Source organism: Crocodylus siamensis, chromosome 5 (genome assembly GCF_052110815.1).
Source record: "Crocodylus siamensis isolate JL-2025a chromosome 5, ASM5211081v1, whole genome shotgun sequence".
NCBI lineage: Eukaryota > Metazoa > Chordata > Crocodylia > Crocodylidae > Crocodylus > Crocodylus siamensis.
The window spans coordinates 49,794,049-49,809,186 of NC_143399.1; the positions used below are offsets into that span (position 1 = coordinate 49,794,049).

At 42.1% G+C, this 15,138-nt stretch overlaps 1 protein-coding gene across 6 annotated transcripts in view; it reads left to right on the top strand.

The window, feature by feature from the left end:
- RALGPS2 (Ral GEF with PH domain and SH3 binding motif 2) overlaps positions 1-15,138 on the top strand; it is a 238,615-nt gene that overhangs the window by 120,241 nt on the left and 103,236 nt on the right. For all 6 annotated transcript variants that reach the window (XM_090047437.1, XM_090047440.1, XM_090047439.1 and 3 more), the window contains exon 8: positions 2,643-2,769. In XM_090047437.1, coding sequence (XP_089903563.1) covers positions 2,643-2,769 — 127 coding nt within the window. The remainder of the gene's footprint in view (positions 1-2,642; positions 2,770-15,138) is intronic.

Sequence of the window (15,138 nt, forward strand, 5' to 3'; positions counted from 1 at the left end):
ATAGATTAGGTCCATTGCAGTCATGACCACACAAGTAGATTTTGATTTGCAAAGGAGGGAATTTGCATGTAAAATCTTGAGGATATGTACCTACACAACTAGAGTTTCCCTTAATTCCACTTATTTTAATAACTAGCTACTGTACATCTTATATATAGCTGAAACTGTGGTTGAGCTGCTAGAACACCTTGTCTCCTGCCAAAATGTACAATCCAAACATTTTTCTGTGCTTCCTTAAATCTTGGGCCTAAAATGAAATAAAAACTTTAATGTGGCTTCTCAATGGCAGTTCTGTTAGTTACCTCAAGTGCAGCATTTTCTAATTTTGTAATTTATTCCCTACACAAAGAGCTCAGCTATAGTTAAGAGCCCAGGAGGGAGCAGGGAGGATGGACTTGCACTAAAAGATAGATTAATGATTTAAGTTTTGTGTTCAAAACTAATGATCTTTTAATATGAATGGAGCCTGTAAAACTGCTTTTTTGGCTGTCTGAATAATATACCAAGTGCTCAGACAGAAATACTTTTCTGTGGAGAAGCCTGATCAAGTCTCTATTACACCTTCCTTTTCCAGGGGGAAATTCTGGTTAAGGATCTGAATATCAGTGTATTTGCATGAGGCAAATAGGTATTTTTTTAAATGTTTTTTACCAGTCTTGGCTCTCCTGTTCTCTTCATTGGAAAATAATCTTTAAGATTAAGGAAATCTTAGAAGAATCTATGTTAACCAAACAGGCATAATTATGAAATATCAATTTTATTACAGACTTCTTTCAAGAGGGCATTGATCTTCCCTGGAGGCAGCCCAGCTTGCTTTGGGAACAATGGGAGGAGATGGTGGTTTTGAAGGAGGCATTTGTTTTGTTTTTTATTAAACACTTTTTTAGCTTCACTTCTGTTGAAAAGAATAGCAGTTAGCAACCATTCTGGTTCTCTATGGAAATTGTCTATAGTAGAAAATTGGTTATTACCAGGGATCCAGGTTTTCTCTGTTTAAAAATCACAAATTCTCTGACTTTAAAATTGTGATTAAAATGAAATGCAACTATTTATAAGTGCCCATTAAACACAATGTCTTATTGATATAGTTACCATTTTAAAGCAATTTGGAAGTTTACCAGTGCCTCAGTCATCATTACAATAAAATAAATTCTAAGTAGTTACAAATTTTGGTATTTGATTGGAGTGTTTTTATCATGGAAAACCAGAACTTGTCCTGCCCCCTTTGCTTACCAGGATGCAGGTCTAGGCCCTTTACTCCCAAGCCACAGCCTCCTTCCTCCCCCCAGCCCTGTTGAAGGGGGCCCCCAGCTGCCAGGGCTATGAGGCCAGGGACCTAGGTCCACAGTCCCCTGGTCCTTGCACCAGTGCCCAAGCCCTGGCTGCTGCCTGCAGGAGGTAGCCACCGCAGCAGAGCAGAATGTGGAGCTTGGCTCCCAGTCCCCTATGGGTGGCGCAGCCAGAGTGGAACCTGTTGGTGGGGGGTGCAGACTGCCTGCTGTGAGCTTGGACTCCCTGCCGTGCTGCCCCCCTCCTCCCCCCACCCAGGGCCTCTGCAGCCCAGCAGGTGGGACCCAGCACAGAGCAGAGTAGGGCCAGGCAGGGAGACTTGTTGCTGCTGCTGCGAGCCCCATGCCGCCATGGCGAGGTGCCCCCAGGCTGCCTGGCAGCAATGAGGGGCACATCTCTGCACCACTACTTCCGCTGCCACCAGGCAGGCAGAGGGAACCTTGCAAGGGTAGCATGGGGCTTATAGTCACAAGGAGCCTCCTTGCCCAGCCCTGCTCTGCCTTGCTTCACTGGGTCTGAGTTGGGCTGAGGAGGCTCTGGGGGGAGGATAGCAGGGCAGGGAGACTGAACCTGCAGTGAACAGCCCACCCCTGTCCTGTGTACAGATCTGGGGGGCATGTGCACAGTGGCAGAGTTAGGCCCCCCACACCCTGGGCGAACTGCCCATGTCCCCATCCTGCTCCCTGCTGGGGCCCTGTAGCTACGTGTTCTGGCCCCTTACCTGTGGGGAGCTGCTCTCCAAGCTGCCTGACAACCATGCACATGGTGGCCCCTGCCTGACCACCTTCTTTGTGCTCCTCCTAGCCCATGGAGGCTAGAACTGTGCCAGCCTGCAAAGAGCTCCTTGCAAAAGTGGAAAGTCCATGTATTTCCCCATTAAAATGAAAATTCTGCATGTTTCTTGGTTAAAAGGGCAAATCCACATTTTCCCTGTTTTCCTATGGGAAACAGAGAACTTGTATCCTTGGCTATTACTTGCTGCATGGTAACATTTTATTTATAAAACGGGGAAAAAAATTACTAATGGTAAATCAAATTCAAACATAATCAGTGCATTAGAGTTAAGTGATTTTTTTTTTTAACTGTGGAAATTTGAAGAATTTTGTATTACTTCATTTTTTTTGTCCTTTATCTTTAAAAATAGTTCTACATTTTTAAGGGACCCATTTAAGTGCTAATTTTAATTCATGACCTAGCCATTTTTTCTTGTAAACACTCAAAATTTATTCTGTAGGGGAAGGCAGTGTTATATTCCTTACCACAAAACATTGAATCCATATTTTAACTTCAGTAGTCATCTCAGATGTAAATTTCTAACTACAATCCTTCTAATTTTGTCTCTCTTTTTTTAGTTATTGAGTCGAAAAGACAAGGCTACCTTTGAAAAGCTGGAGTATGTTATGAGTAAAGAGGATAATTATAAGAGACTTAGAGATTATATCAGCAGCTTGAAGATGACTCCTTGTATTCCTTATTTAGGTAAGCTGAACAATTTATGGGTGGTATTAACAAGAAAATACACAAGCAACAAGAAAAAAAGAGAAACCCATTTTAAGCAGTATATGAGAAGACATAAATCTGGTTGGCTATAAATGTTTTGTATACATCAAGAAAAATCTCTCTCTGGGGTGTGTGCCTGTGTATTTAAAAAAACCAACAAAACAAAAAAAACAACCAACCTTCCAAGTGCTTTAAGATTTTACATGGAGCATCAGTTTTCCTGGAGATGGTTTTTCCTTATGTTGTGTAGATATAATGATTGACTGACGGTGGAGTAGTTAGATTGTTATTCCTGGCAATACTTTCGAAGAACTAAACATTCGACTGTGCATAGCTATAATGAAAAGCAGTAAATCACTAGCTTGACAGATAAGTATTAATTATAGACTATTTATTTTAACTACTGTGAAACCTGATTTATACTGTATGAATTGACACTTGAATTATATTGAAGTGACCAGGATAATTAAGTCATTGCTATTAAAGATAAAGAAATGAAATAGCTGATGTGCAGAGTTAACTTGAATAATTGAATTACCTTCCTATGTTTTAAGAAAACTTGATCAGTTCATTTATTTTCATTGCATATTGTTTCTCATGTCTTGACAAAATATAGCATTTTCATCAGCATTTTGGAATTACTTGCTGAACCAAGGAGAATTGAGCAAGATTATTATAATTTACTTGTAATATTGCTCATATTTTTGGTTTCCTTAATCATATAAAAACATCAGTGTTTAACAAAAGTGTTTGTCCAACTGCTTCCCTCTTGCAGCTTAGTTCAAGGTTAGCAGAGTTTCAGTTAATGATTTGTGTTACACATCTCAGCTGTTTGTATGTCTGTAGTTGGAATAATCTCTGGTGGCCTACTGTAGTTAACTGGATTTTAATTTCACTTCACTCTGAATGTAATAATTTTTATGTTTACCATTGCTGGGTTATTTTAGCTTCTTCGTAACCCCAGACTCTGGAGGCTCTTTGTTGTGTTGAAGTTTTCATAACTGTCACAGTAGGTGGCAGGGAATGCCTGGCCACTCAGTTTCTACTATTTTATTCGTCTTACCAGCAGCAGGCAGGTTTAACTACATCTTCAGGCGTTCTAAAGAGAAATACGACTGTTTGTTTCCATAATTTATGGTAGTGTAAGAGTGACGTAGCTGTGATTTTATCTAGAGCAGGGGCGGGCAAATATTTTGTGCCCCACCCCCTGGTCACCATCTTGGGACCAATGTCCCAATGTCTTGGGATCAATGTCCCAGGGCCAGCACTGGTGGGACCCAGAGCAGGGTGCAGGCTGGCAAGGGTCTGTGGAGCCAGGCTGGGCTACACCAGCAGGGAGGTGGGGTCTGGCCTGGCTTCATGGAGCCCCTGCCGGTTGGGACCCTGTCCTCCTGTCACCCTGCTCTGGACCCTGCCGGCACTGGCCCCGGAACACTGGTGTGGGCCCCGTGCTCCCACTGGCTCCCTGCCCACTCCCACCCAGTGCCCCCCAGCCCTGTGGTACAGGTGTGGGGCAGCACTTGGCCCTGACCCCCTGTTTGTCAGCAGGGAAGAAGCTGGTGCAGAGCGTGGGGAAAAGTGGCCCCTCGCCCATCTCACAGCCGGTGCTTGCAGCCCACGCAGGGCTGTGTAGAGCAGGCACAGGCAGCCTCATGGGGGCTGCAGTGTGGAGCGCCGGCTATGTGGTGGGCGAGGGGCCGCTTTTCTCTGCCCAGGGAAGGAACCTGGGGAAAAGCTGAGTGTGTGGGGGGGGGAAGCGGCCCCTCCCCTGCCCCACAGCTGGTGCCCCACACTGCAGGTGCTTGCAGCCCACATGGGGCTGTCTGGAGCAGGTACAGGCAGCCCCAATGCTGGGCACTGAGCGTGGGTGGGGGAGGGGCCTCTTCCCGGCCCCCACCCGTACTCTTTCCCTGCCCAAGGTCCTCCCTCCCCCCCCCCCAACCCCCACTTACCTGAGCTTTCTGTGCTGCCAGGGCAGCCATGTGGTCCCAGCCCAGAAACAGCAGCTGGGGCTTCTGGCTGGGGGGCGGGGCCGGGTGGGCCCTGCTCTTGTTGGAGCCTGCCGGGCTTCCCCTGGGTCCTACTGTCCTTGGTTCCTGTCATTTTTGAAGGAACCAAGGGCAGAGAAATATTAATGTTCTACATTCTTTTTTAGGAGCCTCGCAGGCCGGATAGAATGACCTCGGACCTGGCCCGCAGGCTGTATTTTGCCCGCCCCTCGTCTAGAGATAACGTACGAGGCAAGGATTTCTTAGGGTGATATCTTTTGCTGTACCAACTGTGTAGTTGGGATAAAGTTACAGAAGCTTTTAAATGCAAGATGTTCTTTGTCAGGTGAGACAAATAGGTGAGACCTGATCTCTCTCTCTCCCTGGAATTTAATCATCCTAAATGTTCATTATATCTCAGATTGCTTTTACCTATGAACTTTACCCATCAGATCTCACTTATCTTCTATTTTGCAGCAGCCAGTATCCTTGCTGCTCAGGAAAAAAAACTCTGCCAAAAATCAAAGGCAGGAACATTTTTATTTTCCTTCTACTTCATTGCCCCTTTATTGAGTGTCTCATCTAGGGCTTGTCACAGTCAGTGGAGGGTTCTGATTCAATTCGGAGAAATTAAAGAGTCTCCTGATTGAATTCGGATTCGGAGATTCAGCCATTAAATCGGGCTGAATCTCCACTGAATTGAATCGGGGACCAAAGCTTTGCACAGTCCTAGTTAGCAACCTTTTAGGAACAGCGCACTGAATTGATGGAGCTCAGTCGAAAGACAGGGTTTTGCCTGTAACCTAGCTACCAAGTACTTGTAACACAGCCATGACTGATGTCCCAGCTTCATGGGCCGAATTAAACTTGGTGGGTTGCATCCTGTCTCAAGGCTTTAGGTTGCTTACCCCTAGGAAGAAAGAATATATATTAGTGCAAATCTTAAACTGGGCTCTGCCATTTTTAAACTAGTCTGTGACAAACTTCTGTTCTGTTATGGGTGTAGATCAGTTTCTGATCGCTTGTACCAGTAAAAGTGTATTGTTAGTACCTGGCTTTTTTAGATCATCTAAATTAGTCTAGTGCCAGTAACCGTCTAACCAGGGGTCAGTAATATTTTTGGGCAGAGTACCAAAAACCCCTGCAATCTCAACTTGTAAAATGTTGGCGTGCCAGGGCAGATGGCAGGGGAGCTGCAAGGGGCCCAAAACTTGTTGTAGCAATGCAGCGCCAGCCCCTTCCCCACTGTCTGCCCAAAGACTTGTATGCCAAGCAAAATGTCTTTGTGTGCCATGTTCTGGCGCCTGTGCCAGGATTGCCTATCCCTGCTGTATACCTTCCCACAATTCCATATTTATTTCAGTAGGACACATTCTCTGGCAGTTCACTGGAAAAGAATCAGAAAGGCATGGCTAATAGCAGTGATAAGAACCACTGAGTAGTCTTCCAGAAATTCTAGTAATGCTGTGTGTAATACCAGTATGAACTCAGTAATTTGTCAAAGCAAAATGAAAATATGTACTGTAAAAGCCATATTATCCAGCACCTTACAAACCGGCACGCTCTACTAACCAGCATGCCAGTTGTCATGGCAATCCGGTTTTGCTGAGCCCCCACAGTCCAGGGCAAAGCAGCCTGTGCTGCCAAGTCCCCGCAGCGCAGGGCCTCCCTCCCTGTCCCCTAGCACACTTACATGGCAGGAGGGTCAGCAGTGTACCAGACATGGTAGGAGGGGCAGTAGCCCAAACAGGCAAAGACGCCTGTTTGGGCCTCTCAGGTAACTGGCATATTTGGTTATGTGGCACCCTGCACCCCATTTCCCAGGGGTGTTGGATAACAAAGCTTTTGCTATATGTTAGGTTTTTTTTTCTGAAGCAAACTATCACCCCTCTGAAATGTGGTATATAATGGAAATTCTGGAAAAACCTTAATTACCAGTGTGCTGCCAGATGTCACAGTAAAACAAGTGGTCATATTAATAAAAATAAGATGTTTCCTTGGCTTTAAATGCACTACCCCTTGAAATAGTCTTCTGTGTGTGTTTCACTGAAGTGGAGATCAGCTGTGCTAAATTGTTAGGAGGAAACCTTGAAGAAAGGTTATAAACATTTGTCTGAAGAGCCCTTCTTTGGCAAATACTAAGGAAAAATATTGCTGTGTATGATGAGAGATTGCTCGAAATCTGAAAATCATGCAGAATACTCGTTTGTGTCAGAAATTTCAGAACAAACTTAAGAGGTTGTATTGGGGATTTGGCACTGTGATGGCATTATTTTTGTAGGAGGAAAAATAGAGCAGTGTGCTGCAAAGTGGAATAGAACATTACAAATATGTATCCTTCCACGTATAATTCTTGTCATCATGTCTACTCCACTTGCATAACAGGAAGACAATACAGTTTATACTACTAAGGATATAACCCTGGGAAAGAGAATATGCTGAAAAATATCTTCAGTTATGCAGAAATTGGAATTGGTTAATTGAGAAGATGATCCAAGTCAGCTGACTGTCTACCCAGGTTTTTTTTTGTGGCTATACAGATCTTTAAGAGACTATTTTATGCAGAGTTCTAGGTTATAAGAATGAGTCAACATTAAGATGACTAGGTAAAATGCTCAAAAATTGAAAAATGCTACAATTGTGGTTGTTCATGTAATAATAGCTAGTAAATATTTTGTGTTCTCTTTATTTTATGTGATTCCCTATTTCTTGTTTACAACAGACTATTCAAATCCTGATTTAAAGGCTAAACTCATTTCCTCCTCAGCTTTTCTGTGGTGCTCTTTTCTACGGTTGGAGTTTTCCACAAAAACAAACTATTGTATTTCTCTTGGAATTGGGGGTATTATGCCCAAATTATGAATGGAAAATGAAAGCAGTGATTCAGCTAAAAGGATTCACTAATAGGTGCCAAACTTAAGATGCCTGATCTTTTAGGACACTTTTTTTAGGGTACTTAATATCATCTAGCACTTCATATGTTGAAACCTTGCACTGACTTACCCAGTCCATTCTGACTGGACTTCTTCTTCCCATATAGCCTCCTTATCTGCTCCCACCATTCATTCCCTCAACCTGATCCTGATCCTGATCCTTGCTGCTCTCTGCATTTGAATTGGGCAGCTTCCCTTCTACTCTCTGTGCCCAGCTGAGAAATTACGTATCCCATGCTCTTGTTTTTCCTTTCCCTTCCAGTGCCCTCCCATGAGCAGGCGGCACTCACAGGGAAGTTTCTTGGCTCTTGCAGCATGCACACTGAGTGTAGATAGGATCTTCCAGGTTTTGCCTATCTACTTTCCTCAGCATGTGTAAAGCACAGATCCCTCCCCAAAGCTTATAACTGGGCCAGATCTGGGCAAATTTTACAGGAACTGAAAAGCACATTTCAAGTCCCTAATCCAAAGATGGGGATAGGGATAGAAGTGACTATCAGGTCTGAAAGAAAAGCTTCTTAATATGGCTAAAACATGTATTTTTTCTCTTGCTTCCTTCTCAGAGGAGAACTTCTTGGCTTAATTTTTCCCCAAAATTAGCTTTTTGACAGTTGGAAAAAAAACAGTCCATCTTTCTTAGTTCTGAAAAGTTCTATAAGCAAACAAAAATGGGGCATTCTAATAAAAGACATTTCATTATCACAATTATGAGATTACCAAATCTGCTATAAACTAATAGACTTGCAAACATTTAAATAAATGTTCTCCTTTTCAGAATATTTCATTTATTATATGGTACATTTTAAATGTAAACTTCGTACATTTTTTTTTTTTTAATGAGCATAACAATGCTATACTATAATTTGTAAGTTTGGGGGGTAGAGACGGCTTCAGCTATCTATGAAGCTAAACTTAATTGGAATAAATGTAAAGGCTTAAATAGGTGGTTTTAGTAAATTTCATCTTAAAAAAAGAACAGTTTTTTAAATGTCATCTGTCTTAGGTATTCGTATAAAATGTGTTTTGGATGTTATTTTTTGGAAAAACAGTTGTTTTGTAGCAAAGAGTAGCTTTTTGTGCAGAAATAATTGCTATTTGGACAGACAGAAGGGAATATATAGGCAGAAAGTGTTGCAGTTGTCATTAGTGATGCTCTAAGGAAATGTTGATGGGATACTAATTCAACTCCTAAATATAGCTGTGTTGTCTAGCAGTGCTTCTGTAAAAGAAGCTGGAACTTTCAACAGGTTTTTAAATGGTTGTATTTATAGCTAAATCAAGTCTATGGACAGTTTTTTATGAAAACCAGAAATATCCCTCTCTTGCAACAAACAATGTCAAAGTTTTATAGTCTTCTTTCTTTCAGTTATAGTTGGCAGCTAGGTGCTGCTTTGTCAGTGAATAGACATATGTTACTCCAAAAAGTAATACTGGAGTACTCATGCTCTTTGCCATTCTTCTGTTGTAACCTTGTACCAAGTCATTAATAACATTCCTCATAAGTGATAATCAAACTGCACCCGCCGGGCCTCAATTACTCGGTCCCTTGCCGCCCTGCCCAGGGGCCTGGTGGTAACCTGCTCCATCACTTAAGGGAGTAGTCCTCGGTCTTCCACTTCAGGCGTACTCCCCCTCCATATCCCGCCTGCCACGACTTCGATGAAATTTCAGTGGTGGAGGGGATGGCCACCTGACGCTGGCTACCTCCCCAAGGTCGAAGCGTGATGTTCTTCACGAGGCTCCACCTCCCCTGCACCTCGCCCTAGACCCCGCCTCAGCAGTGTGCTATAGGTATTGCTGCCGGCTGGCCCTCCACTCGATGAGGGACCGTACTGGGTGCCAGCTAGGCTCACGCAGGGGCCCAGGAAGTCCTGGTTCCTTCTTGGCCAGTCTAACCTGTGGGATCCTAGATTCCCCCTTACCTCAATAAATCCTGAACACTAATACAGAGATTCTGGCCAACACAAACAAACCATACTAGTAGTGAAAGGAAAAAAATTGTTAATTTTAATCACAAGGCTCAAGGGATCACCTTCCCCACAAAATAAGCTACGCTCCCTATCAAGGGAATATTTGGCTCACAAATTTTGGTCGAGGTCCTATATCCCCACTGTCGTGTCTCCGTCCCCCTCTCCTTTGAGGATTCCTTCTTAATTTCAGTGTCCGTCGTCCTCAGTGCTAATGAAGCCTTCAACTTCGGCTCTTCTTGTGCCCCAAGGTTATATGCAGTTGAGACACCTGGGTCTTGTCAAGCCTGACGGCAGCATCTTCCCCTGGGCAGGATTCAGATTCTCCCCGTGAGGCCGCAGCACCATTCTCCGGCTCCTCCACCTTCCTGGTGGGCTCTGGAGATCTTCTCCCCACACTTCCTTGCCGCCTCTCCTCCCCCTCTGCCCACTCGCTCTCCCTTCTTATTCTCTCGCGCTGGTTCTTCTCCCCCTCTTCCCCAGCTGTTGCCCCTTTAAGTAAACCGCGGCTAACAAGCCGCGCGGGACCTGCTGCCGCTTTTTGCTCCGCTGCGATCCCCGCCGCGCTTCCTGCTGCTGGTAAGTTGTTTTTGTTTAGTTTCTCTTCTCTTTTCATTTCCACATGGTGTGCTGCCCCCCCCCCCAGCCCCCCTTGGACCCTTCGGGGTTCATACCTTCGCCGTGCCCCAGGACACAAACTTTTCACACTGTTTTGGGGCCTTAGTATGTTTAGAACAAATAAATATTAGATTAACAATAAATTGACTTGAATAGAATGAATATTTTGTAATACTTTAATTTCTTCAGCAGTGTCCTATTTTGTTTTTAATGCACATATAGTATTTAAAACCCCAGGACCAAAAACTGCTTTCATATCTGCATGTTAATTCTAGTAGAAACCACTTTTTCAGTAATTCAGCCAGTGATATCATTTGTTTATATAAAAATATGCCTTGCTTGGAAGAATTAGTTAAGAAGGTCACTCTTGTGATGAAAAAGTTGCCTACTACATGGCTTTATCAGAGGTGGTAGTTAAAGAAAAATTTGATTCACTTCAAATCAATGAGATGTGTGGGGTTTTCTGTAAAATTTGTCTCTGCTTATAATTGCTAATTGAACCTCTTTACTACACACTTTCTAGAAATTTTTATTCATAATAGTTTCTTAAGTAGAGGTGAACAGGAAATATATTTTTAGGTTAGCAAGGGAAACATACATTCTAAGAAGTTCAATATCTCTCACTCTTCCAAAATAAACTCCTGTCTCAGAGTAGGACTGATTCCTGCTTTGGATTCATTATCATTTCCCTCAAAATTATGGTTGGAAATAGAGGGAAAATATAATTTTGTAAATAGGACACTTAGGGTCTTTTTAGTAATGCAGTGTTTAAATGAACTACTTGGCTGATGGGGGATGCTTGCTCAAAGATCAGTACTCACAAAGCTTCATTTTTTCCTGGTTTTTGAATAAATGTAAAATCAATGTTTTAACCAGCTTAACTTTGATTTTTATGCAAATACATGGCAACCTTCAATATTTGTGACCATGATGTAACATTAAAGTAGTTGCTTTACCTTGTGGTTAAATTGTTCAGAAAACCTCATTAAATAATCCAGTGTCATTTATACATAATGTTTCCTTTTAGTTTGCCTAACACTTCATATTAAGTATAACATGAATAAAAATATTATGTTTACAAAAACTAGTATTGAGTACTTGGTTGAAGTATTTCAGAGCCATGCTTTCTTACTGTGTTTACTTGAATCTAAGACAACCCTGAATTTAAGATGACCCCCGCCCCATAATTAGATTTTATTTATGGAAAATTTATAAATTTTTATGTTGATTTTCCAGGTATAGAATCTAATTATCAGAAGGGTCTCTTTGAATTTGTCCCCTTCCCACTATGGCACCAAGTAAAAGGGTAGCTGGGGGGACAGTCAGCTCTACTGCATTTTTACCTTTTTTTGCAAACTGCTGCAAGTTTCAGCAGAGCTACTTCATAAACATACTTTTGAGTAGTACTTTTTATACCTACTTATTCATATTCCAACCATGCGTATTAATCCAAAGTGAACAGGTTAATAATTTAGCACATAGTTCATTGGGTTGTGCTCTAGCAGAGTCAACAGTGTTTCCAGCCATAGTGATTGTACCATGCAGCAGTACTCAGTGAGTGTACTCCAGGTTCCACCCTCTCCCCTCATCCCCCGCTCCAAGGATCCATGTGCTAATCATTTCCCCACTCACATCTGGGACCATGTGTTTTTGTCGCAAGTCCTGGGATTTTCCAAAAACTCATATGCAGGTGAAACCTGAGGCTGCTTGGTCTGGCTCTACTCCATGGAGGGCAGGGCCACAGCAGCTGCATGAAATCAGCTGAAGGGGAGAAAGAGCTTCTCATCTGCGTAGGTGTTTGGTGATTTTTGCCAGGCATTAAAGGCTGATAAAGAAACAAAAATCATTGGAAATGGGAAAGAAAGGTGCTGCTCAGGAATGAAGACAAAGTCGAAATGTATGCAGTGTAGTGGCTCACCATGACTTGAAAGAGAGTTGTTTCTGAGGAGGACTGCACTCATTGGGTACTCCCATATATTTTATTCAGATGGGTTGCACTACTAGCCTTGTGGAAGCTTCCTATGAGTGTGTTTACCCAATGTGGACCATATGTTTTACAGGTATGCTCAAGTACAGGCTGCATTCAGTCAACTTCATAGCTGGTTTTAATTATTGAGCAGATGCTGCTCTTAGTGGCAGTTTAATGATAGTGTATTTAATGAAGAGGTTTTCCTGTATGTGAATGCAAGACAAGGGTGTTGTTTCCTATGCGCATTGGAGGCAGGGTGGTTAGGGGACATTTTATTGTTGTATTTAAATAAAATAAGCCTCCAGACATATTGATGTTTTAATTTAGAAAAGCAACTTTTTGCTTGCCTTCCACTACAGTATTGTACATAGCAACTGGCTTGGAGCTCTCAGTGGTCTGTGCATATCTTATACGATTGCAGTTACCTAATATTTGTTCCACCCTTGCTTTATTATGCATGTGTAATGCATGCTTATCACGTTTTCTAACAATCACTTGAAATTCTTCCAGGTGGAGGAAGGGAGTGGGGAAGACATAATAGAAGTTAGTTTTGGCAGGTGAGGTAATTGTTCTTTACAGGCAGCAAAATTTAAAAAGACACTTTGAATGGCAAACTGCGAAACAAAAAATCATCCACAGACCGGATTGGGTTAAACATGGATTACAGATCCTTATCCTATTACCTGGATTAGCTGTTGTGGCTCTTGTTTATATGGGTTCAGCACTTGTTTGCATCTGCCAGCTCTATCTTCTTCCCCTTCCTCCCTCTCTTCCTTCCCTACCTTTTGTATTCAAATCACTCGCTTCATATCTTGCTCTACACTTGTCCTTTTACAGCATCTGATGAAGTCAGCATGAATTCACAAAAGTTTTATGCTCATTATTTATGCAGCCTGTAAGTGCATGTGTTGCTGTCTGGCAGAGTCTATTTCTATTTTAATAGTAGTTGCTTTTAGATAAAATGTCTGTGTTTTGTTTGTGTATCTCTTTAACATAATTTAGTGATTTCCAGGGCACCTATCTTATAATATTGGGCATCAATTTAAGCTTCTTCAAAAGTTGAATTTAGACTGTTTCCTGTGCATAGATTTCCAAATTTAAGCTGCTATCTTAAAGGATAGTTGATCATTTAGGCTGCTTACAGATATAAAACAAAACATCCCAAAGTGTCACTTTAAATGTGGTGTGCCTCCCTGCTGAGCCCAGCACATGCCCAGAAGAGGCATTGTGTTGGTTTGACCCAGCTCACCCAACATCTGTATAGATCATGCACTTTTTATCTAATGGCTCATTGAATCGGCCATTAAATAAAGTGCCTAAAAGCCCCACTGAAGCGCCTGATCTACACAGGTGCTATGGAGCTGGGTAAACTATCGCACTGCCTCCTTCCAGTAGAGTGTGGTTTTGTTTTCATAGTTTCATAGTAGCTAGAGTCGGAAGGGACCTAGGTAGATCATCTAGTCCGACCCCCTGCCTTAGCAGGAAAGAGCACCGGGGTCAGATGACCCCGGCAAGGTGCTCATGTTTGTTTTCATGTCTGTCAGCAGACTCAGACATGACAAGTCTTCTGGTTAAATAGCCTTTTACAGATTATGTATGTGTAGTTGAAACTTGGAACTCATTTTTATCACTTAAGTGATTGTTGCAACTCTTGATGCAGTGCTTACTCTTCTAGGCCACAGGCTCTCCTTTTTCCATAAGGTATTCTCTATTTCTCCCATTATTTTTCTTTATCTAGCTTCAGGTCAAGGTAGTTATACATCTCCTTCCCTAGAATAAATTTGTTTACTTTCTGTTACTTTGTATGCATGCATCCCATCTTCTGTCAACAGGTTCTCTGCTTTCCCCTCGAGCTTGATTGAAAAGTAATAAGGCTTTAGATCAGGACCTTGGCATCTAACGTGGCTAAGAATGAAATGTTATGATGTCCATTATGTTAAAAAGCTCATTGACTCAGTGAATTTGTTAACTCATGGCAAATGCACCTTACTTTAAGAGTCTTCAAGGATCCTTTAAGTTGCGTTTTTGTCTAAATGGTTAAGAAATAGCAATTTTGGTTGCTGGTATTATTTAAGATAAGTTTTACCCCTTAAGACTTTGAAATCAGTCAGCTAGAACTACTGTCAACTCATGGGTGTCTCTTGCAATAATTAGGCTTGGCACAATTAAACTTTTATTTTTTAATTATTTTGATAGATAATATTGATATTCATTTTAAGCATTTATTTCAATTTTTATCTATTTAAATTTTCAGGATTGTGCACTTTAACCACCTGCCACAACAAATGTAACAACTGTAGGACTGCTGCCAGCTGAGCAGCAGAGCAGCACTCAGTTTTAGCTCCACTTGCCTGTAGCTCCCTTGTGCACTTTGTCACTTCCTCTTCCTTTGTTCCCAGTCCCCTGGGGTTTCTGGGAGTTGCAGTCCAAGCTACAGTCAGCATGGTTCTGCAGGAACTGCTCCCTCTGTCACACACTCCATCAGGTATCATTTTTCTTAAGCCCCCTTTCTATAAATTTTGATTATTAATGATGGAAATATGTTTTTTTACTGGACTGTGTGAGGTGAGATCAACATTTTACCCATGCTTACTGATTAGGGGAATAAAAACCCTGAATCTTACCAAACCTAGCAATAATGCAGCTTAGTCTTTACCTCACAGCCTTATGAGTGGTTACAGAAAAGGTGCCAAGGCATATACTGAGATGGATCTGTTCTTTCAGGGACATGAAAAAATATATTTTGTACATGTTGAAATGGAACTCCTAAAATCCATTAAGAAATCATCTAAGCTTTACTTTGAAAGTGCTTTTGTATCTTTTATAAGGAAGGTTTTTGCCAGCTATGAAGGGGGGAAAGCAGCAGATTTAAG